General features: G+C 40.4%; 1 protein-coding gene across 8 annotated transcripts in view; it reads left to right on the top strand.

Moving 5' to 3' along the window:
• Window positions 1–25,442, top strand: part of EBF1 (EBF transcription factor 1) — a 386,228-nt gene that overhangs the window by 301,432 nt on the left and 59,354 nt on the right. For all 8 annotated transcript variants that reach the window (XM_079968255.1, XM_079968251.1, XM_079968254.1 and 5 more), the window contains exon 10: window positions 1,991–2,117. In XM_079968255.1, coding sequence (XP_079824381.1) covers window positions 1,991–2,117 — 127 coding nt within the window. The remainder of the gene's footprint in view (window positions 1–1,990; window positions 2,118–25,442) is intronic.

The following is a 25,442-nucleotide window of genomic DNA, read 5'->3' as shown; positions in this document are numbered from 1 at the left end:
GTCTGAAAATTGCAGACAGGAGAGAGTTGCTTCTGGGTAAGAATGGCAGACAAATAAGCCGAGGTGTTTTTGTTCTGGGAACCTTTAAATTTGATTTTGGAGGGGGAAGAACTGAAAGATTTGTTTTCCTGGGCGAAATCATTCTCTCTGATTACAATTTAAAGCTGTCAGTCAGAAAGGAACTCTTCATCCTGGCGCTTAGAGTTTGGCTGTTGCAAAGCTGTTCCCTCCCTCAAAGCACTGGGATTGGAGAGGGCTAGTAAAACCATTCCCTCTGATTATGAGATGAAGCTGTCAGTAACAACACAGCTCTTCCTCTGTGCCCTCTCACCACTCTGCTTTCCCATCCGTCATCATCCCGCCCTGGCATTATGATGTTATGCAGCAGTGACTGGTGGGGCAACACAGGCAGCGTGGTGTGGTGCATCTGGCTTCCAAACAGTGAGCTTTGCTGCTGCATACAAGAGAGGAAATGTGCAGAGAAATCAGTTTGGTGGAGGTGCGGTGGCAGAGCCAATCCATGGTGCCTATCACTGCACCTACACTAGGCTGATCTTCCCATGCTTCACCTCTGTTCCTTTTGGGAAGCGGCAATGATGATCCCTTAACTAAAGTGATGCTTCAGGTTAAGAACAGTTTCAGGTTTAGAACGGACCTCCATAATGAATTAAGTACTTAACCTGAGGTACCACTCTATATGCCACACTGTAAAATGAGAATGAATTTGGGCAGAGATGATGCTATCTTATACTGAGTCAGACCACTGGTCCACCTGGTTCCATATCTGATGAACGGTGATTCCCCAGTGGACTGCCAGGCCTGATGTATTATAGCTCAGGATGCCAGGGATTGAACCTAGGATCCTCTGTGTACAAAGCCTTTGCTTTGCCATTCAGCCAATACCTCTCTCCATGGCCAAACCCTCTTTGAAACCTTCCTCTTTTTATTTAAGTTTGTATTGTCCTCATTTCATTTTTCCCTGTGCTGTGTTTTTATTATGCATGCAATTTACCCAAGAAATGAATGAGTGGAAGATTATATATATATATATATATATATATATATATATATATATATATATTTAAATGAACCCTGGACGGTAAGTCCAGTCAAAGGTGACTGTGGGGTTGTAGCACTCATTTTGCTTTCAGGTCAAGGGAGCTGGCGTTTGTCCACAGATAGCTTTCTGGGTCATGTGGCCAGCATAACTAAACCGCTTCTGGTGCAGCAGAACACCGTGATGGAAACCAGAGCGTATGGAAATGCCATTTATGTTCCCACCGAAGCGGCATGATGAAATTTGGAGTGTTATTCCAGCATATGGTTCTTTCTCAACTTTTAAAATTTAGCATGGCATGGAGGTATATTGATCAAAAAGCCACATTCCCGTAACACAACAGGTAACACTGTATAAAAAGAAATGTTAGAATCCAGGATATAAACACTAGCATTGTAATTAGGATAACTAACATAACAATCCCCATGTCTGAGTGCACCCTCACTCTTGCATAGATATATGTCAGTGAGGCACAAATGAAATTTACTTCGACTGGATTATTCTCTTGTCATATGAGGTACATACTACATTTTAGAACTTGGGAATTTTCTGTTAATTTTCAATAATATGCTACGGAAGCCAGCATATGCTAGGCCCTGAATTATTATTATTTTCCTTGAGATGCATGGATATATAGAAACTGCAAGTTGACTGCATTCAAATGTTGCAATGTGTCACAAACAATTTTCATACCCAGAAGCAAATGCCTGCCATGTATGAAAACAGAGCTAATATTATTACGACTGGGAAGATGAACATTTGCAAATATTGTTGTCATTGGCTTTTATACTGGTTACTTCAAAAACGCATTCAAACACTGACAGGTTAATTACACGTTCCAAACCTTTGTTTATGTGATCTGAGAAGAATGTGTTATTAAAGAACTATTTTGCATCTCACTGATTTCCTCCTTGCTTATTTTTTTCCTCCTAGCTTATTACGCCTCATGCAATCAGAGTTCAGACACCACCCCGACACATCCCAGGTGTGGTAGAAGTTACATTGTCCTACAAGTCCAAGCAGTTCTGTAAGGGCACACCTGGAAGATTCATCTACACAGGTAAGGCTGCTTTAATTTTGACTGTTCATAACAGAATGGGAAAAGATGTGTTTCATTCATCTTTGCTGACATTGCTGCTTTTAGACTGAATGTTACTGCAATAGGCTTTGGTGCAACCACATTTGGAATGCAGCATACAGTTCTGGTTGCCTCACTTTAAAAGGGTATTGTGGAGTTGGAAAAGATTCAGAAAACGGCAACCAAAATGTTTAAGGAGATGGAGCAGTTCCCCTGTGATGAAAGGTTTCAATGTTTTGAACTTTTTAGTTCAGAGAAAAGGTGGTTAAAAGGTGACGTGATAGAAGTTTATGAAAGTGAGCATGGATGCAGAAAGGGGCTAGGGAAAAGTTTTTCTTCCTGTCTCCTAGCACTAAAACTCATAGACATCGACCGAAGCTGAATGTTGGAAGATTCAGAAGAGAACAGTACTTCTTCACACAGCACATGGTTAAATGTGGAAATTGCTCCCACCGGAGTCAGTGACAGCCACAAACATCGATGACTTTAAAAAGAGGATTAGACAAATTCATGGAGGACAAGGTTATCAAGGGCTACTAGCCATGATGGCTGTGCTCTGACTCCATGATCAGAAGGAGTAATGTTACCAGTTGCTGGTAACTAAAGGAAGGAAGACTGCTCTTGTACTTGGGTCCGACTTGGGGATTTCCCACAGGCCTCTAGTTGGCCACGTCTTAGGTGACGTTGATCTATTTGAGTTGTTCTGCTGACAAAAGCCTCTGTTTCACAGCTGTGCATTTACATAGACCGAGAAGAAGGGAAAGTGTGGCAAGAGAGCTTGTTCCATATAATAGAAATATGAAATACAATGCATACCCTTTAAACTTGGCATGTAATATACTTACCTGGTAAGGGAGACACCTTGATCATAAGCTTGGCATGTAAAAAGGTAAAGGTAAAGGATCGCTGCTCTGGTCCATGGGGTCACGAAGAGTCAGACACGACTAAACAACTAAACAACAACAAAGGATTGCTAGATGATCAAGTCCAGTCAAAGGCGACTATGGGGTTGCAGCGCTCATCTTGCTTTTAGGTCACGGGAGCTGGTGTTTGTCTGCAGACAGCTTTCCGGGTCATGTGGCCAGCATGACAAAACCACTTCTGGTGCAACGGAACACCATGATGGAAACCAGAGCGCACAGAAACACTGTTTTCCTTCCCACCACAGCGGTACCTATTTATCTATTTGCACTGGTGTGCTGCCGAACTGCTAGGTTGGCAGGAGCTGGGACAGAACAACGGGAGCTCACTCCATTGTGGGGATTCGAACCGCCGACCTTCTGATCGGCAAGCCCAAGAGGCACAGTGGCTTAGACCACAGTGGCACCCGTGTTTTGGGAACAACCCACTGTGTTTACCACCATTGGCCATTTGTACAAGCAGTGTAGTCTACTAAGACACGCTACTGGTAACCTTAAAGCACTCCTAGTGGAGTTCATAAGGCTCTCTGATCTAAACATAATGGATTGAGTGCAGATTGTAAAGCAGCAATGCTTGAAGATGGTAATCCTTAACTCCCGTCTCTTAGGCATCACGTTATAGCTCGCCAGGCTAGAAATGCATTTGGGTCAGGCATGAGCCTATGGCTGGGCAATATCAGGGCTTTGCTTGTGGCTCCCTGGCCCTGCTCCAGGTACCTTTGGCTATCAGCCTTCATTTTCCTTCTATGCTGCTATGGCCTCGACTTGCCTGCTACCTAGCACTGTCTTTGTTCAAAATCCCTTTTAAATGGGCTTCCCAGGGTAGACACTGGCCTGCAGTTGAAACTCTCTTGTCTATCAGGACTTGTATTTCAGCTCTCCGCATACTTGGCTGCCTGTATCCATTTATTGCAAGGGCTAACTTTTGCAGGGTTGTGTGCCTATTGTCTTTTTAGAATCCATTTCAAAAATAAATAAATGGGGTGGTGCTTTTTGTTTTCTTTGCACAATGTACTCCATTTTATACTGAACAAAGAAGGAACTTAATGCAGTCCAGAGGACTTAAGAATCCACAAGCAGATGACTGTTTGGGTACAAAAAATTAAAAGGGAGCGGGAGTTATACATTTATACACCTATCGGTCTCACCTTCAGAAATGCCTCCCAGCCCTTTAAACAAAATGCAGAATTGGAGCAAACCTGCTGAATAGTTTAAGTTAATTGAAAATTATAGGATTGACCCAAGAGGAAAATTTCGTTTGCACTCCAATCACTATTACAAATTAAGGAAAATTACTACAATTTTGTTTAGCTATGGTTTCACACTGAGTTCACAAAATTAGCTCAGCCGCCCTGACAAAGTCAGCACTTTGTTAGTGATCAGTAGAAGGGGGGAGAAATAATAGACTGTGGTGTGTACAAACGAAGCATAGAAAAAGCCATGATGCTTTACAGAACTAGGCCAAGTGGTTTTAATTAGGATTATTAGTTCATTGTAAATTTTGAAGAATAATCAAACTAGCAGATTAGCTGTTTCTTTTAAAGCGAGAATTTCTTGCCATTCATTTTTCCCATGAGAACTTCTTTTAACTCCCACATAGTTTATCCCCCCCCCCACTTTTTTTTTAACAAGTCTCATTATGGGCCTACAGGAAATGGACCAATTGGAAGTTCTGATCCTGCAACATTCCACAGCAGCGTTCCAGTCGGTGGGAGTTTTTCCACAGTGTTTGTCGGTGAATTCAGTGTTCTGGAACGTTTTACAAAACCACAGAGGCCAAATGTTTTCTCAGAGGAGTTTGGCCTCTGTTTTTGGCTGAAAACAGTGAGGCATCACTTGGTGTTTATTTACCCTGAGATTGAGAATGAGAAAAGAGGACAGAGGAGGAAAGAAAAGAGGAAAGAGAATTGGGGGTTGTGGGCAGCGCAAAAGCCATTCAGGCGTACTTTCCTCTCTGGTGAAAATGCCCTATCCATTAATGGCCCCATTTTGTGGTTAGGTCTCATTTAGAAGAAATTATTTTTAATCAGTGTTCAACAAAATATCCCCTCAAGCCACCTGGCTGTAAACATTTTTTTAAAAAACTGTTAAGTGCTTAAATTCTCAGAAAAAAAAGCCCAGTGGCCCATTAATTTTAAGTTATTTCCCCCCTCCCCTTCATTTAACTGCCAACAACTTAGAAATTTGATCTGTGAATTGCATGTTGCATCTATGAAGCAAGATCCTCGATGCAAGGAGAAATGTTATGCCTTTAAAAAAATAATTCTTTTTTGTAAGAACTGTATATTCTGAGCTTCATTAAGAGAGGGAAACAGTTCCTTGATCCCACCCACCCCACCTCTGTCATTTCACAGGCAGTCTCCTGCAAAGCAAAACAATTCACATTTGGATGTTAAATATATTTAAATATAGAAAAAAGAACTCGGAGACTTTCAGTGTTCAGCAGTGCCTGTTTTTCAGTGAACTCTTAAAAGGGGCCAGCCTTAGCACAAAGCAACAACGTATTTAAAATTCACATAATTGTATAAAATGTAATGTTAGTCTCTCTTTTTTTACATTAAATTCCCCGTGAGGCTTACAGTGTGATAGAATACACACAAACAGACACACACACACACACACACACACACACACACCCCTTTCCTTGGAAGCACTTCAGAAGGATGTTTATGTTACAAACAGACTCATGAAACCTCCTGACAGGAACTGCTTTTCTGCATGGATTTTGCCTGTCACAAAAGTCGCTGAAGAGAAGTAAAACTGTTTTCAACTAGAGCTGACAGAAATGCCTATGTCAGGCTGTCTTTACTGAAGGAAATGCAAGATGGTGTGTCTTGGAATCTGAATGACTGGGTGTGAGACAGTCCCATCTAGGGATGACTGGGAATAGGGCTAATGTCATTGGGCACAAATGCTTTCTGTCAGCAGAGCTGACTTCCAATCAAATGCATTTATTTGGCTTAATTTTGGGTTTGTCTGAAACCTCCAGTGAATGCATACCTAAGTATGTATGTATATATGCATTTAAATATTCCACCCTTTTATTTGAAATCTAAAGAGTTTAAAAATGCAATTATTCAATTCAATTATATTTTAAATTTCTTTCAAATATTTCCAACTGTTGGAGATTTTTTAAAATAGCATGAATCACCTCCTACGTGTGTCAGCTTTCAAATTCCATTCAGCAAATTAGGATTGATCTAGGCACCTGGTATAAGCCAGCACAACATGTGACCAAACTGGTATGCATATCAATTTATTTTTGGGTGGACAAATCTCCAGTTTTTGCTGCTCTCCAGAGACTGCAATGCTGGGCTGGGGTCATCCTAAACTACCAAGGTTGCTAGACCTTGTACAATATATGATTCATGAAGTTTAACATACTCATTTAAATGCAATATATTCTTTCAGTAGATTCTGGCATTAAAATATGACTCTATGTTACACTGACGATTCTATTCTAAAACAAAAATATACTGAGGAGATATTAAGCAAGACACTTCAAGTTCCTGTGGAATATAGAAAAATTCATTGCATGAGTGTTCATTTGTTCAAAATAGAACAGTACCCCACCTCAAAAAAGAATTGAATGTTGCTTGTTTTCTGCCACTTTCTTATCTTCTGTAAATAGCATCCTGAGTGGAGCAAAGGTTTCTGCATATCAGACTTTTGATCTCCGTAGTCCTGCACTCTTTTCAAAATATCACGAAGCCAATCCTTTCACTGATTGGAATTACAAAACACCAAAATACTACATTCTGGATAAAAGCCACCTGGGTGTGAAGAATTCTCTGTGTTCTAGTCCACACTGTGAATATTTACCCCCAGGACCGAATTTGACATTTTGAATTTTGTTCATGAAAAAGTTTCCCATTTTCTTGAAACTATATCTGGTTTCTTAATCCTCCAAATACGTACAATCAAAAAAAATGTTGGGCTTCTTTTAAAAAAGGAAATGTAGTACAGTGGTACCTCAGGTTACAAACACCTCGGGTTACAAACACTTCAGGTTACAGACTCCACTAACCCAGAAGTAGTACCTCGGGTTAAGAACTTTACCTCAGGATGAGAACAGAAATCACACGCTGGGGGCACAGTGGCAGCGGGAGGCCCCATTAGCTAAAGTGGTACCTCAGGCTAAGAACAGTTTCAGGTTAAGAACGGACCTCTGGAATGAATTAAGTTCGTAACCAGAGGTACCATTGTAAAAGCATTGCTTGTTGATTAGATTAAGTAGTAATAAGAGACACACTGGCTGTCATTAGTCTTGTATCAAACTACCAAAAATGCTTGGCTCCTTCCTTTGGTTAATCCATCTTCCAATGTTTGACCAGAGAGCATCATGAAAACTTAATTTATGTGGAGTAACTGAAGCACGCAGCCTCATCAGCTCTACAGTCTTCCATGCACCAGTATAGGATGGTGTAATGGGGTTGCAGACTTCCCTGACCTGCTGGCATGAGAGTCGTTGCTGTATACCAGCAGAAAGAGCTGTGCAATGCAAGTACCCTGACAGGAGGACCAGATTGGATCTGCTGGTGTGTTCTCATTCCCCTTCCAACAACTCACCACCTCTGCTCCACAGTGCTATGTGCTACTTTCTTTTTCTTCATTCAGGCTTGAATAGTTAATAACAACTTTAGTAGTAGTTTGGTTTGGGGACAAGGAGTCAGTTTCACTGGAACAAGGGGAAATATTTCTTAGTAGGAAATAGAATACAAAAGTCTCAAACTCTCATCCCCAAGGATAAGGAACAGGATACATTATGTCAGAGGTCAGTAAATATTTGGTGGAGGTTTTTTAATACATTCTTTTACATGTTCTTTGTTATTGAATGGTATAAGAGGATGAGGCCATGCAGTCAAGGAGGTAATGTTGAAGGCAGGGCTTCTCCATCTTTTGTTCTGTTGCTCCTGTTGTGCATCAAATAAACATAAGTGAAGCAATTAGAATAAATTACACTGCATAGATTTACACATTAAAAACTGTAAGATTGCTGCCGGTTTTCAAAGTTCTACCAAGGATTAAAGGCAAACATATGACTCTTAACAGCATAAAGTCTGCTAATCAGATGATGTACTCCAGTTCCATGTAACCACTTTTAAAATAATTGGGGAATTTTTGCTCTTTGTGATACAAGTAGAGAAGCTGAAGAGAAAAGAACAACACACTGTGATCTAAACGCTACTTAAATGTTCCCAAACATTCCTGAGATTCTCTTCCTCCTTCTCTGTTCACATGCAATCCTATATACCGTATGTCTATTTAAAAGCAAGGCCTATATAAGTGCAATAGGTTTGCTCCCAGGTAAATGAGTATAGGATTACAGCCTCAGTCTCTTACAGATCAGACTGTGTCACTGTGCTGGTAGGTCATTGTCACCACTTACGTACGTACGGGACCGCCTCTCCTGGTATGCCCTGCAGAGGACCTTAAGGTCCACAAATGACAACACCTTGGAGGTCCCAAGTCAGAAGGTGTTTAGATTGGTCTCAACTAGGGCCAGGGCCTTTTCAATACTGGCCCCGACTTGGTGGGGTGCTCTGTCACAAGAGACTAGGGCCCTGCGGGACTTGACATCTTTTCGCAGAGCCTGCAAGACAGAGCTGTTCCGCCTGGCCTTTGGTTTGGACTCCGTCTGACCCTTATGTTTCCCTACCCTTATGGTTTTGATCTATGGGCTTCTATTAAAATGAGGCTGCATTTTAAATTGTATTTTAACCCGTATTTTAAATTGGTCCCCCCCATTATGTTTTTATTGTAATTTTACTGGTGTTAGCCGCCCTGAGCCCGGCTCTGGCTGGGGAGGGCGGGGTATAAAAATTACTATTATTATTATTATTATTATTATTATTATTATTATTATTATTGCCTGCAGCCTGTTGGCTTCTCGGTGGTTTGTGTTGCAGTTAATTTGCTTGTTTGCTTATAATAACATTTATATCGGGGCTCACTCACTTGGGAAGTGGGAGCCTTCCCGCCCTCCAGCTGAGAGCGCAAACAAGCTGTGTTGTCCCTGCCCATAATACTCTAGGGTGAAAGTGCCTCAACTCCCAGGCTGGGGCCAATGCAGCTTGTTCCAGCTTTGTGGTGTATCACCAGATCACGATGTTTGGCTGGTGATACATTGCGGCATTGAAAACCTAACATCACCAAGCCCTACCCAACATCTTGTAGGGGTGGTGCTTCAGATTCTTGACTATCATGTAATCAAGTCCCAATATTGCTTCAGCATGTCTACTACCTCATTTGATTCTGATGCAAAGGAGAGATATTGCTAGATGGGGTCATTGGCATATTGATGATGCCCAGTTCCAAAACCCAGGATGATCTCATTCAGCTGTTTCATAGAAACGTCAGAAAGCATGAAGGACAATACAGATATGAAATCACTACAGCCAAGTAAGCAAACAGTCATCATGTGGAACCCAAACATAGTAAACCTGAAGGCAGAAAGATGTAACTAATTTCATATAACTTTTTACAGTGTAGTACAGTAGAGCTAAAACCTGTACATTATTACTGTGTCTGCAGAATTAATGCAATTACAGCTACAGTCATATTAAAATTTATAGTCAATGAAATATCTTATTTTGCATACTTTACACTTCCCAATAAATATGTTCTTTTTCTCTCTGCGCTGTCTGGTTGCCCAACAAAGCCTTATGCAGCACAGGGTCCTCAGACTATTTAAAGCAACAATGTCCTCCTCCCCAATATTATAAAGTCTAGATGTGCCTACGGCCTTACAATCTTGACTTTTCCCTGTCTGCTCTAAGGGAATAAGTGATAAATCCAGAAGAGACATAAATCTTTGAAATCCCTGTCCAAAGAAAACATATTGACTACAGCCAAGCAAATAACAGCCCATAACCAATGGTCCAATTCATCATTTATGTAATAGGGGATATAAAGTATTTTCTACCTATGAAATCATAAGGTGAGGGAGGGGGGAGGCTGATAAGAGCCCGGTCTAAGCTATGTGATTTGATTATTTAGGGACATGAACTGTTTGTCACATACCTTTAATCTTTAAGATGTGTTGCCATTTCTAAACTATAAATTTGCACTAAAGGATTAGGAGAGTATTAACGATAAAGGGGTAACCAGACTTTATATGGCTTTCTGGCAATTTTCATGCAATCCCATGGACTCCTGGATTTTCTGACCTATTTAATGTGGCATAACCAGTTATCTGACCTTCATAGCCAATAACTCCCCCCTTTTTTTGCTTTGCAGCTTCAACAATAAATTAACCCGCAGGGTCACTGAAATTTATCTTGCAAATCCTTTCCTTTATCCTTACCCATATGCTCTCATTTTCACACCCTTGCTTCCAAACTTTGCTCTGTTTGATTGGCCTTACTAGGATTTTATATTCTATTGTTATTTTACAACAGCTGCTGGTGTATTGTTACCCACTTTGTAAAAACGTGGCCTGATTCTCAAGGGATTTCCACTAAAACAAGCTTTGTTGTTTTAAGTGAGTCATGTATTGATGCTGCATTTTGAGGTCTGAACAGCATGTGGTATAAGCAAAGGTTTAACATGTGAAATGATGAAAAAATAATAATCTTGTCCAGTTCTGAAGTTTGTTCTGGGATTTCAATAGGATTTTCTAGCAAGTATATTTTAATTTGGACCTGCAAATACAATAATTTGCATACTTCTTAGAGAAGATGTATTCATCATAATTACCATAGATTAGTGATTCCCAGTTTGAAAAAGGTAGCATTTCTGTGATCAGTAGATGGCATAGCTGTCAACGTTTCCCTTTTTTAAAGGGAAATTCCCTTATTTCGAATAGGATTCCTTGCAAGAAAAGGGAAAAGTTGACAGCTATGGTAGATGGTAAAATCAATGCAACACAAGTTGGCATGTGAGGGTTCATTTTCATGTCCAATTTAGGGTGAAAATATGGTTATCAGAAAGGAATCCTATGAGGGGAGCAGGTTTTCTGACCAAACAGTTTGGGAACCACTGCTTTAAATCAATCAGCCCTTAAAGCCAAAGTACTATAGCGCTGGCATTAAAAGAGCCAAATATATATTACAAGTATTCCAATCAAATTTAGATACCATTCAGTGTTGTAATACAAGGACTTCTGCTTGCCCAACAAAATTTCCCCTCTCTCACCTCTCCCTATGCACTCCTGTGCCCAATGCGCTCTGGAGGGTAGTAGGAACACTTGCAACAGATCTGGGAGATGTATGGGATGAGGAGAGGAAGGGGAAATTCTGTTCTGCCTTGCGATAATGGGACAGATTTGCTGGATGCAACCTCTAGGAAAGAATTTAACATCAAGCTATGCCCAGTGTCCCATCAGAGCAAGCATTTCCGCTTGGGGAGGAGGAGTGGGGGAAAGCCCCATAGTGGAAGCCCTTGAATCTTTCCCAAAGTCCCCACAGTGCTATGACATGTACATGTCCTGCTTACATAGTAAAGGGCTTATTCGTTTACTTGAATTACTGAGAACTTCGAGGTGGTGCTGATATTAGGTTGTGGGAAAACCGTAGTTTGCATCAAATGTCAGTTCTACTCTGAGTAGACCCATCAAAATTAATGGATGTGACTAAACTAGGTCCATTAATTTTAATTGGATGCAGCCCTGTGTATCTATGCTTTCTGTCTTGATGTTACAGTAACCTTTGGAGGCAGACCTGTCAGTGTAACCAGGGTTTGGTGATTCAAGCATCATGCCAAATCATAATTGGATAAACCATGGGGTTCACACCTTCCTCAAATAATGTCTGCTGGTTTTCAAACCATGATTCAGACATCACACCATTTCTCACTTGCACTCTGATGTAGCTAAGGTTGAGAAAAACATTTTGTTCTAGAGATGGGCTGATTTGTTTTTGCCCTAGCTTTTTTCCAGCAGTTGGTGTGGGGACAGTTTTTTATTTTATTTTATTTTATTTTATTTTATTTTATTTTATTTTATTTTATTTTATTTTATTTTATTTTATTTATTTTTTTAAAAGCCTTGTTGCATTTCTTGATGATTAAGAGATCAGAAGTACAATATTTCCAGAACTGAATAGAGGCTTAAACCATTCCTGAAACAGGGGTAGTTCTCCCCCCCCCTTCTTTTTTTTTAGCAAGGTAGAACAGCAAAGAAGTGTGAAAACACCATATATTTCTGTTATACTCCTTGTTGTCTCTGTTGCCCATCGACAAGTTCAGCACAACCAACATAATCTTTCACTTTCTTCCGGTGAACATAAATTATGGTTAACCTCCAGGCGTCAGGAGCTGCCACTTTGAACTGCTTGTTCATTTGCACCTGGATTTTGCACTGGTGGTTACCACCAGGAAACCTTGACTTCCAGCAGATGTAGGGTTAATTAAAGAATACAAAAACACCTATTAATCCCCCCCCCCAATATATCTTTGTGGAACAGAAACTGAACAAGAAGAAACAATTGTCTGAAGACACTTCTGTTTGGTATTTGAATGTACATCTTTCTTCTTGTCAAATTATAACTTGCATTTTAATTTAAAGAATAATTTCTAAAACAAGCCCTTCGGTGTCTGAATGTAGATTTGCAACTTTAAAAACAAGCAGTAGTTTCTTTATTGGAACTGGGCACCCATTTCTGTGGGTTTCCTAACTAAGGTGCAACCCTGTTGCACGTATCTGGAAGAATGTGTCATTGAGAACTTTCTTCTAAATAAAAGTGTGTAGGGTTGAATTCTCTTGGCTACATAATACCAGATTAAGCACTCGATGAGCCAGAATTAGCCCTGATCAGCCCATTTTTGGCCATGGAAAGTATTCCAATAGCACCTGAACTTCATCACCATAAGAATTATTGTAGGCTTTAAGGACAAACTGACACTTGCAGCAAACTGTTATCTTGATTAAACTAAGGTAGCATCTATGTAATCTTCACCTTATCTATACTAAGGCACTGTCACAAAAGCCAAGGCAGTGTCATATGCATTATAATGTTACAAGTACAGTACTGCAGCCATATTTTGTTTGTGCCTCTGCATCTGATTGTTTACAGTGTTTTGACAGTATAAGAAGGTCCTATGTTTTTCAAACCAGGAAATGCTGGACTGTTTGTCCCAAATCTTGTTGCCAGCACCTGCAGTTTACATGTGGGTACCAATTACTGATTATTAAAAGATACGGGATTATTTTGAGATGCTTTTGCTCTCAGAATTCACTCAGAATTTGTTTGTTTTGCAAACGAAACAGAAAATGAGTGGATGTTAAAAACCAATCCTGCCGCAGGTTTGCAGGATTAATGGGATAGCATCCTAGCAGGCGTGAGTCATGACATTACCCTTTTTTCTGCAGCAACTGGTAAACTGGATTTAATACTTTAAAAAACCCCACCCACGATTGCCAAGATTATCCTGGCAATTACTTATTTAATTCTATAGTGATATAACCCCACAGTTGATGTAGTCAAGCTGTTTGCCCTCCTTGGGCCTTGCAGTTAACCCGAGAACTTCAACCCTTTCTTGAGGGTTGATAGCGCAAACAAAACAGCTTATTTGATGCTCAAGAAACAGGATGATCCCCAGGGACCATCCTATTGCACAGTTATTGGTGCTGTATAAAGAAACCCTTTAAGCTCCGATGTCAGCTCTCTTTGTAAATGCCCTTAACATATACAGTGGTACCTCGCAAGACGAAATTAATTCGTTCTGCGAGTTTTTTCATCTTGCGATTTTTTCATCTTGCAAAGCACGGATTTTGGAAAAGCTTCAAAAATCACCAAAGTCTTCAAAAACCTCAAAAAAGTCTACCACACCGCGTGCTATGAGTTGCTCCTCGAAGTCAAGTCGCAACTGCACCCCCTGAATGCACGGTTTTAAGAAAAAGGAAACAAACTTGCAAGACAAAGGAAACAAACTTGCAAAACGTTTGCGTCTTGCGAAGCAAGCCCATAGGGAAATCCGCCTTGCGAAGCAACTCAAAAACCGAAAAACTCTTTCGTCTTGCGAGTTTTTCGTCTTACGAGGCATTCGTCTTGCGAGGTACCACTGTATAAATGAAGGCAGCCCATAATGAGAATTCAGGGGAAAGCTCATGGCTACTTTACAGAGCAAGGAGAAGCAGAGGTTCAAGGACAGGCGAGCATATTCATAGAGGCAGTGCTCTTTATGCAGCATTCTCTAATGACTCCTCAAGCAAGCTGCCTCCCAGCAGTCTCTTTCTGGTTCATTTGCAGGGGCTGCTTGAAAGCTGTCCCTTGATAAGAGACTAAAAGTCTCAGGTGTGCTTCATTCCATGCAAGTAGCCTGGTTGAAAAGTGAATCCGTATAGTAAAACAGCTTGATTTCTACACTGAGATGCAGGCAGAGGCTAAAGCGATAGCAATGGAAAGTGGTGTAAAGCCAAGCAGTTCATCACCCTGCAACCTCTCTTCTTTTAGCATGTGTCTGGCTGAGAGTTGAACTAGGGATAGGCACCAAGAGCTCTTAGAATGTGGTGCTACTGATTTTGCTGCTGCCCTCCCAATTTCTGAAAGATTTTTGCCCCCTTGTATTCTTCTGCCCCATTCTGAGCGCACTTGAATGATTTCTTTAGAATTTTACTGGGGTTTTGAGCTAACCTTGTTGCTGTGAGGTAGTTGAGGATGGTGTATGCTCATTTATTTCTAGTAAACATCTTTTCAGCGCTCTGCAGCCTCCCCAGCTGCCTGGATTTCCTAGTCTGAAAAAGGCCCAAGGAAGGAATTTTCTTGCATTGGTTTCCCCGGGCTTTAACTGAAGCGTGGCCTCCCGGGAAGGCTGCAGAGTACAGACCACTGGGGAAATGATTTGTAGAATGAAAGAACAGACAAACACCCCAAGGTAATTTCAAGAGAACCCTGGCACCTCACACATGAAAATACCTCAACATTTCTCTCTCCCATTTTTATAGTTTTTATGTGCAATTGCTTTTCATGTGGATTGATGGAGAATGTTTTTTAAAAAATAACATACAGAATAAATCTTAAGCACAGCACTATTTCTGCCCCCTTCTTCAGGTCCTTCCTCATACCCAAACCATTACGTATTTTTGAAGGTATAGATTCTCTGAGTTTGGAATCTTTAGAATGGCTTTGGCCTGGAACTGTATTTAGAAGCATATTGCTTCCAACAGTCACGGTAGAGCATAGCATTCAAAGCTTGGTTTGCAAGGAGCTGCCACACCAGAATATCAAACCACAGTTTGTACTCACTGTGGCTTGATGTCATGTCTCACTTTACAAACCATTGACAAATTAAGGAAGTTGTTCTGTTTCAAGAAATTGCTTCACTATTGAAATGGGATTAATCATACGAACTTGAGTGCTGAGCAGATGGAAACTGGAAGCAGCAAGGAGCTCAAAACTATGGCTTGTCTGCTCTGTGTCTGGAAACATAAACCATGGTGTAGATTCCTATATATGGCTAGCACAAAACATGTTTGGGCATGTTGTTTGATATAAACCAACCTCCTTTTGTGTGTGTGTGATAGCCTAGTCCTTTGCTATATTGTTGCTGTGCTTTCAAACATAGGATTAGTTTACAGACATGTAATGTAAATGATCCTGGCTCAGCCACATCAGCTGACTTATAAAGCTCTGTGTGGATGAGGACCCCAATATTCTTTAGAGCACATGGTCCCATATGAACCTACCTGGTCCTTTCTGCCTTCATCTGAGACCCTTCTTTGCGTGCCCCCTCTGGGGAAGGTTTGAAGGGTCATGAATGTGCAGATGCAGCTCTCTGCTTGTGGAATGTTCTTCCCAATGAAGCCAGCCTGGTGCTACCATTAACATATTTTTGGCACCAGATAAAAAAAACTTACCTTGTCTAGGATTTTGGCCCATAGTGTTAACTATTCTGTTGTTTGCTGATTAAATGTTTTCTGCTGATGAAGTTTTCAGCTGTTTATGGATTTTGTTATAGCTTTATTGTAATGTATTGTCTCCTTGTATGCTATACCACTGGCTCTTATTTTTTTGTAAATAGTAATCATAACAACAACAATAATAGAAATACTAAATTCTCTTTGTAACCTGTTTGTAACGGATCTTCAAGCATAGTCTTAATAGCAGTGACTACTTAAATAGCCCATAAACCTTTGATTGAAAAAATGTTTGAAGATACCAAATGAATTATCTTTTTACCTGCTGAAGTAAAATGCTTGGTACTTACATCTTGGAAACATTTGGAAATTAAGGGTAAAGGGTTCGTGTTTCTGTGTTAGATTCACTGGTGAATTGGATACTGAATTTGCTACTTTATGCTTCTGATCATGTCATTATTTGGAAGGCTGTTAAACCTTCAAATCAGTATATAAATGCCTCAAATAATAAATTTGTAAAACTGTGCTCTCCTAGCCCAGTTTGGGGAATACCTAACTTCAGAAGATAGTTATGCTAGCCAAGTGCGCTGAAGGTTTAGAAATAGGTAAGTCACCACACAATTGGTATAGGTTACAGTGTACTCTCCAAATCACTGGGTAATTAACTTATATTGCTTGCTCTCCAAGGGGTCTGTGGGTTGCTTCCATTAATGTCTAAAGACGACAGTTTTTTGTTAAGACACTCTAAGAGTACTGCAGCAGATGAGTTAACATGATCTGATTTGCAGACACTTTAAACACTTAGCAGGAGACAGCTCTGGAAGCTAATTAAATCATTCTAAGGTGCACAAAATTATCTGCTTTGTAAGAAACAATTTCAGTGAATTATGCTGGCCCTTTAACTGCGACCAGGCACAGAGGTAGCGGAGAGGCCAATTTTGCTTGGAATTAAATTTCGTGTGTACCGTGTATCTCAATTCTGTGTTTCATACACCAAATCTTTTGAAGCTGTTGTTATTATTTATTATTATTATTTAGCCATTTGCATTTACAGGAGCCCATTCCAGGTTTCTACTTTGCTCAGTGAAAAATATTTCTGATCACGTTTTCATAAGCCTGCCCCTTTCACCCTGGTACAGTGCCCAAGTTGTTAAAAAGAAGTGGAAAAACCATGTTGGTACTCTCACTACCTTTCAGATACTGCATCTTATTTAGTGTACCGGAATTCCCAGTTTAAAGTAATCACAAAATTTATGGAGAAACGGATAAAAAAGGTTGTAAAATATTGATTTGGGGAAAATAATAACACAACTCATCTATAATAAGAAGAAAAATGAAGCAATATTTCAGGGGATATTGAGCGGCCTGCTTCTGGTTGTATTGATCTGGTTCTTTAGTGTGTGAAATCTCACCTGAGATTGGAACTGCATTCCTTCGCTCATTATTTCAGAGATAGTATTGCCTCGTTACATGGGCCTTGCAGAGGTAGGATTGTTAGAGAGAAAGCAGAACCCCCTGCTCGTAATAAATACAAAACAATAAGGTCTTAGAACCACAGTGCCTGCTGTAAAACACCAGCATTTGTGACTACACAAATCCTTGTCTTTCCCTCCCTGAATCTTATTCCATCCCTGAATGATAAGGAAGGGGAGTTTGGCCTAGGGTTACCACCTTTGGTCGAGCAAAATACAGGACAGCTCAGGCAACATAAAGGACAATCATGTTTTTCTAGGAACGTGGCATCCCTAGTTAGGCCACATTCATGTCATACATTTAAGGCACTATGATGCCACTTTAAACAGTCATGGCTTCCCCCAAAGAAATCTGGGAGCTGTAGTTTAAGGGTGTTGAATTGATAGAGGTCCCTATCAGCCTCACAGAGCTACAATTCTCAGAGTAGATTCAGGTAGGTAGCCGTGTTGGTCTGACTGAGATGAAATAAATTAAAAAATTGTCCAGTAGTACCTTAGAGACCAACTTAGTTTGTTCTGGATATAAGCTTCCATGTGCATGTACACTTCTTCAGATACGCTGAAACAGAAGTCACCAGACCCCTATATATAGTGGGAAGGTGGGGTGGGGTATTTCTCAGAAGGTTAATAGGAGATGGGTGATTGACTCAATGGGTATGGTAAATTAGTCCTACAGGAAAAAGCAAGGGATAGTATGCAGATGACCAAAAATGGCTTTAGCATATGTGATGAGACAAGAATCCAATATCTCTATTCAGACCAGGTCTCTCCATAGTTTTCAGTTTAGTAATAAGTTGTAATTCTGCAACTTCTCTGTCAAGTCTATTTTTGAAATTCTTTTGTAATAAGACAGCTGCTTTGAGATCCTGTATTGAATGTCCTGGGAGATTGAAGTGTTCTCCTACTGGCTTCTCTGTCTTGTGATTCCTGATGTCAGATTTATGTCCATTTACCCTACTACCCTTCTAAGAAAAAACCCACCCCACCCTCCCACTATATTTAAGGGTCTGGTGACTTCTGTCTCAGTGTATCTGAAGAAGTGTGCATGCACACTTATCCTGTACCCAAACTTAGTTGCTCTTTAAGGTGCTACTGGACAATTTTTTAATTCTCAGAGTAGTCTGACAATCAGTCCCTCTTCACAGGGAACTATGGGGATTTTAGGGAATACTCCACACAGCAACATTTGTTGCGGGTCCCACTTTTGTGTGCTACAGTGTCCTGGCTTGCATGATATGCTAAGCCAAATGTTATCTTATCAAGTTTGCATAATTGTGTGAGCTGCTACTGCCACTTTGGTCTTCCGCAGTCCTTTTTGCTGCTGATTTAAGCCAAAATTTGGTTTAGGATGTCATCCAAACTGGGGAGTTGTGATTAAGCTCTCTCACTTAACCACAAACACTAAACAAGGATGGTGGGATTATGATGATGCTTGCCTACAAAAGAGATAGTGAATGCAGAGAATTGGGATAAAGTGAAATAGTGTGACTGAGGAAATGCGCAACTTCAAATTTGTGTTGCTGTTTTGTTGTTATTTATTAGTCTCTTTCCTTACAAAGTGACATACAAAACAAAGTACACCAAACAACCAAGAAAAACGGAAAAGAACAACTATACAGGGGGAAAACAGGTCTTACAGAACCCGCCCCACTAAAAGAGGCCACAGATACCTGAAACCTTTCAAAGTCTTACAATGTATCTCCCACATATACTATTTGTTTTGAGAACAAATGTTGCAGATTTCACCTACGTATTGCTCGTTTAACCTAACATTATGCAGTCACCACAGTGTGCAGCACTATTTTCTTGTTTATATGCTGACTTCTGCAGAAAGCATGACATGTAATAATTAGAAATAAATAATTGAACAGATGGGATTTTATAAAAGAGAATAGGAGCAAGTTAACATGGAAAGATGAAAATTGAAGAAAAATTGCCCAAGATATGAAAACAGCAACTGATACTTGCATTTCTGGCTTTCTGAAAGGAGATGTTCCTTAGAGAGGAACCTAAGCTTTTCTTAAGCCTGTGACTGCCACCACAGGGGTAATTTGTGACTGAAGCCTTCTAGAGTTTCCTGAAGGCCAGAGCCCATACCACAACAAATAATTATTGAAAAATGTGACCCAAGTCAGTTAGCATTGTCCTTAAGTGGAAAGCCTTCTGAAAATTTCAAAGAGTATTGATTGACCCATGAATTGCAAAGGGATCTTTGAAAATGCCATCCTGTAAGCTGTCACTTATTCCTAAGGAAAATAAATATGTAAATGTGGAGGAAAAGCATACTCTGTACACTGTGACTGACTTGGCATTTCGATAAAATGCAAGAGATCAATGTTTTGCGCAGCACGGGGAACTTGGTGGAAATATTGGGTGTGATCTAGAGGGGGTGTGTTTGTCCATATCCGTATATCCCAGCACCGTTGTACAATCTGATTGCTTTGTTGCTCTCATGGGTCACATAGTACGCCTGCCTGGGCAGTTGGTGAAGGCCTCATTGGAACAGAGTTTTAATGGCATAGCTGCTTATGTTGCTTGGTTCTATGGTGCTACTGTGCTAGTTTATTAGCCGGTTTTTTTATTTTTTAAAAAAACTAGCCTCCCAGATTAACAAAGGTGATTTGAAACATATTTTTTCAGCTGCTTATATGGCATTTAACTTGTTTGTAATATCTTCAAAACTTATTTATTTAAAACATTTTCAAAGCTCAAGGTGGTTTTCATAACAACCAAACAGCAGAATCAACTGATAATTAAAAATGTGCAAAACTCCGAAACACTACAGCATGGAAGATTTTAAGAATGCTTTCCCAAAGAGTTAGGTTATCTTTTAAATAAGTAGTGTTTAACAATGCCCTTTTCTTCTTATTATGAATGGTCGGTTTTATTTAGTATGTTATTGCAGAATTGTTTGACTTCGTAAAAAGGTAGCCATAGTGAAGTTTGGGTGAAATGCAGATTTGTTTAACTGTATGATTGCTTACATTTAATCAGCTACAAATGTTTATTTGGTTAACATGCTTAGAATTTACAGATTTCATTCAGTTCATTTAGCCAGGGTGGGGTGGAGATGCTCTCCCAACACTGCCATCTCTGCAGCTTACCTAGATGAGGGAGGTGATATGATGAGGTCAGGACTGTGTTGTCGTACTGGTGGAAGCACAAGTTCAGCTGGTGGCTGTATGAAAAGTGCAACTGCATTTTATGAACCCTGCTACCACCCAACCTCATCCAGGTCAGCAGCAGTGACATTGGTGTCAGGATGGCATCTTTGTGGTACACTCAAAATGGTAGTTTAAGAGATCATTACTGGATAGTCAGCTAAACAAGTGTAGTGATCCTAGGCTTCCAAACAACCATAGAGAAATTGCAACCTTAATCTTTGTTGGTTTACAAGGAAGGAAATCCCACTGAGATTTTTAAAAATTTATTTACAGACAAATCTGTGTAGGATTGTTTGAACCCTTAATCAATTTGACAAGCAGTTTTCTCTCTCTCAGTTAATTCACCTTCCTTTGCAGCGCTACTTGTTGTTCAGTAAGATTGCCCACCAACCTAAAGATTCTTTTGCATTGTACATAGAAGAAGTTACTATACCTTAAAAGTAAAGGGACCCCTGACCATTAGGTCCAGTTGTGACTGTCTCTGGGGTTGCAGCGCTCATCTCGCTTTACTGGCCGAGGGAGCCGGCGTACAGCTTCCGGGTCAAGTGGCCAGCATGACTAAGCCACTTCTGGCAAACCAGAGCAGCGCACGGAAATGCCGTTTACCTTCCCGCCGGAGCGGTACCTATTTATCTACTTGCACTTTGACGTGCTTTCGAACTGCTAGGTTGGCAGGATACTATATCTTAGCACTGCATTATTTTCAATTTAGCTTGGCTTGCTTTGCAAAACAGAGAGCAATAAAGATGAAAAGAATTGTTCTAACTTATTAAAAGTGCTTGGTGTATGTTTAGAATAAAAAAGTGTGAAACTTTTCTAATTTAATTTTTAAAATTTATCTACAGTTCTTCTGAGGATCACAGGGCAGTTTACAATATAAAAACACAAAATACATAACATAGTAACAAACAAAAACAGTACCCCCAAAACAGTTTAAAGGACCAAAGATTGATTGGTTAGCCAAAGACCTGGGAGAAAAGGAATGTTTTTGCCTTGCACCTAAATATATGTAATGAAGGCACCAGGCAAGCCTTCCTGGGGAGAGCATCCTACAAGTAGGGAGCCACTGCAGGGAAGGCCCATTTTTGGGTTGCCACTCTCTTGACTTCTCATGGAGGAGGCACATGAAAAGGGCCTCAGGTGATAATCTCAGGGTCTGGGTCTCTTCATATTGGAAGAGGCTGTCCTTGCAGTTCTGAGGTATGATTTTGTTGTACAATTCACTTTTATTCAAAAGGCACTTTTTATTTTGTACTTCGTTGTTCTTGCATGGTCTGAAAGGTAAAAGATATCCCTACAACTTATACCTGTAATTCCCTTTAAAGAAGTCAGCTATTATTTCCATTTTCTTGTTAAAACCAAACAGCATGCAATTTGTATGAAATTGAAACCACATTTTTCACTTATATTTCCAAAAGTAAAATTTATGAGGGAAAGGGCAGCAGTAAAATAGTTACAATATGGTCAGCTATAATTATCTGCGTGGTTGAAATGCATCAGTATTTAAAGATAATGAGATCTAAAATTTGCCAAGCATTTGTCTCCACATGAAATCTCACTTCTTCCTTTTCACTGGAGAATGAAACTTACCGGTTTATTTGTGCCTACGCTAATACTCATTTTTATCTATGTAAAAAAGAACTATTATTGTCCCTAAATTAGTTTGGACTAATGTGACTCAGAATGGTTCAGTTTGCAGGATAAAATTCTGTCTGAATAAGCCAGTATATACGTAAGCTTTGCATGCCACAAACAGCTCCCTTGCTCCCTCATTTTGCTCAAGTGGGGAAAGAAACCAGGAAGCCACAGTTCACCATAGCATCCTCTCACATGTGAACCAAAAACTGTGGTTAATGGATACTAAAGAGGCCAGGATTCTGGAGCAAGTTTTGAAAAACCAAATCCAGACATATTTGGAAACCATTAACCATAGGAAAGGGGCTGTGTGTGGGTTTAACCAAGCTCATGTATATCCTAACTTACTAAGTCAGGATTTTGCCATTCCTCCTGTTCCTCCATTCTTAGTCATCCTTCGAAGAATTTGTGTAAGATTATTTTACGCGTAGTTCACCATTCATGCATGGTTCACAAATGACTTCCAGTTTTATACATTTCCCAACTTCAGCCATTTTACAATTCTATTGATATGTCCAAACTACTCCACCCCCTGAAAACATGTACATATTTTTTAAAACTGTTGTTATTGTTGTTATAATGATGTGAATACAGCTGTTTCTCTGAAAGCTGGTTGTTATGTGTATAAATGCATGGCTGCTATTGCACATATTCGGCATTCCTTAAAGTAAAATAAATAATCAGAGCCAAACTATGTGAATTGGGAGCATGTATGCGTTGGAAATTCCTGACAATTAGTACCAAGATGATGGACGCTAAATTGAAATGAGAAGTTAATATAACAAGCAGCATGGATAAAAAAATATATGACATAGATATGTACAATTATACAGTTGCAAAGGCAATAACCCACACTCCCCAGTGCTGGTTCATTAGCTGGTGACATTGCTGTGGCCAGAGGGAGTAGTCACAACTGCTTCCAGCTAGGGGCCAAAAGGCCTCTGGCATCCTGTGTATGGTTGCTGGCTGCTAGCACCATTGTGAGCAGTGAACAAGAAGCCCCAGGGAGGCTTAGATTCTGTGCCATGTGGTCTTTGAAGTGCGAGAATGCCTCAGGTTTGCTAGGGCTTAGCAGCCTGTCCTGACCATGTCCAGGATGGAGTTGGATGGCAATGAGAATGGAGTGCAACTGCTTGGATTATGCCCTAAATTAGAATATTAGCTGCTGGTATGGTGGGACAAAGCCCCGCTTCTGTCACTGGCGTTGCTGCAGCTTACCTGGTGGGACAGGGGGTAAGTTGGTGACAGGTCGAGACTATGTGGAAGCACCAGTGGGAGCACCAGATGGATTTCACCAGGATGCAACCCCAATCTCATCATACCCTGCTCTGTCCCAGCCATATCCAGGTAAGTTGAAGTTACAGGAGGGTAGTTCCACAGCTGTGACGCACCGCACTGCACCAGGCACTGCAGTGGTTGAGCAAACAATTACATTTTTGCTCAGATATTCCAAAGTATACTGCCTCCAACTGTGGAAGTCATCAGAGCTAACTCCCAAGGGGGTGTGGCGCTTTGGGCTCCACCATAAAATATTTGAGGGGGCTGGACCCTCACAAAATGGATGGGCATTCTCATTCAAATGGTGTGTGTGCACTGAGTCATGGGATCGATTATGCGGGATGGGGCTTCCCTAGCCCCCCCCCCAATATTTTGTTCAAGTTGGCACCCCTGGTGGAAGCAGAGCATCTCCAATCGGATTAGCAGCCATATCCTTTAAAAAGGGGATATGGCTACTAACCCGGTTGGAATAGCTTTACTGCTACAGTTGGAGGCAGTGTTCTTCTGACTATCAGTTGCTGTACACCACAGGTATGAGCACATTCCATTTGTGGGAAATAGGTGTGAATATATCACCTGAGAATACTGCTAGCCCCAGTGGCTGTGTTCTGCCTCCACTGTTAGTGGCAGTATGCTGGGAATTCACAAATGGGCAGAGTTTTATCCTGCTTGCAGGCTTCCCATAGGCATCTGGCTGGTCACTGTGAGAACAGGATGCTGGACGAGATGGGCCTTTGGCCTGATCCAGCAGGCTCTTCTTAAGTTCTTACGTTAATTTAGCTACATTCAGCATATTATAGCCATCCAAGATGTAAATATTTTAAGATGTGTACTTATTCCACCTTATTCTAGTATTGTAATATATACATTATATCATAGTAAACATTTGCAGAAAACCGGGCTGCAAGTGATTCTTGCCTTAGGATCTTTGTCTGCTCAATGCTTGTCTCTTTGTAACCTAAAATTTGCTATTCTTCCTTAGTTCAATCATATTTCTAAGGAGGAATGGAACAATTTTAGGTTAACTTTCCCTTAGACTGTTCAGCCTATTTCCTATTCCCTTTTTGAATTAAAAACTGAGTCAAATGACAGGCATTTCGTACTATAAATTGCATTAGACAAGCTACTGTAACTATTTTTTGCTTCATTTACATTTAATCAAATTATACTTTATTTGCTATACAGAAAAAAGAAGAATTCTGCAATAAATCAAATACTGCCTCACCAAGGGCCCACTTGAGGTAGAAGATAGTCACAGTGTTGGTGTGTGCGTTTGTGTATTGAATGTTGCAATAACTGTCAGGCTGAGAAAATTTACTTGCTGCTAAATTTTCATATGGAAGTATATTGTTTGTCTGTGGTCCCACCCCTGGGAGTATTTAGGTTAGTGTATTATCATTTGTATAATATAACAATCAGTGTTTGTGTATCTATACCTTCTTTTAAGAAGTTTTCACCACGTTGAGAGAGTGCTATAAAGGAACCTATTTTTCCTAAGTGGGTTCCTGGTTCCCTGTGCATTTAGCTATCCACAGCCTAAAGTGTAGGTGTGTTGAATCTCCTGCTTAGCCATATTATCTTTTGTCCCTTAGGGCAAAAGCCATAGTTCTGTGGCAGAGCAGAACTAGGTTCAATACATGGTATTTCTAGGTTGGGAAGGAAAAACTTGGGAGGAACCACTCCCAGTCACTGTAGACAATATTGTGTTGGATGGACCAATGGTCTGTCTCAGTTGAAGGCAGACTCCCATGTTCCTACTCTATGGCATCTTAATTCAGTGTTACTATGTACATTGGTACCTCGGTTTATGAACTTCATCCATTCCCGAAGTCCGTTCTTAAACATAAGCCATTCTTAAACCAAGGCGCGCTTTCCCTAATGAGGCCTCCCACCGCCGGTGCCCTTCCACCATTCGGATTCTGTTCTTAGGCCGAGGTAAAGTTCGTAAACCGGGACTCCACTTCCGGTTTTACAGAGTTCGTAAACCGAATTGTTCGTAAACAGGACTGTTCCTAAACCAAGGTAACACTGTATAAATAATT

This window comes from Podarcis cretensis (assembly GCF_951804945.1).
Source record: "Podarcis cretensis genome assembly, chromosome: 2".
NCBI classification, from domain to species: domain Eukaryota; kingdom Metazoa; phylum Chordata; class Lepidosauria; order Squamata; family Lacertidae; genus Podarcis; species Podarcis cretensis.
The sequence above is the reverse complement of the archived record's forward strand: the minus strand, read 5'-3'. Positions and strand labels throughout refer to the sequence as shown.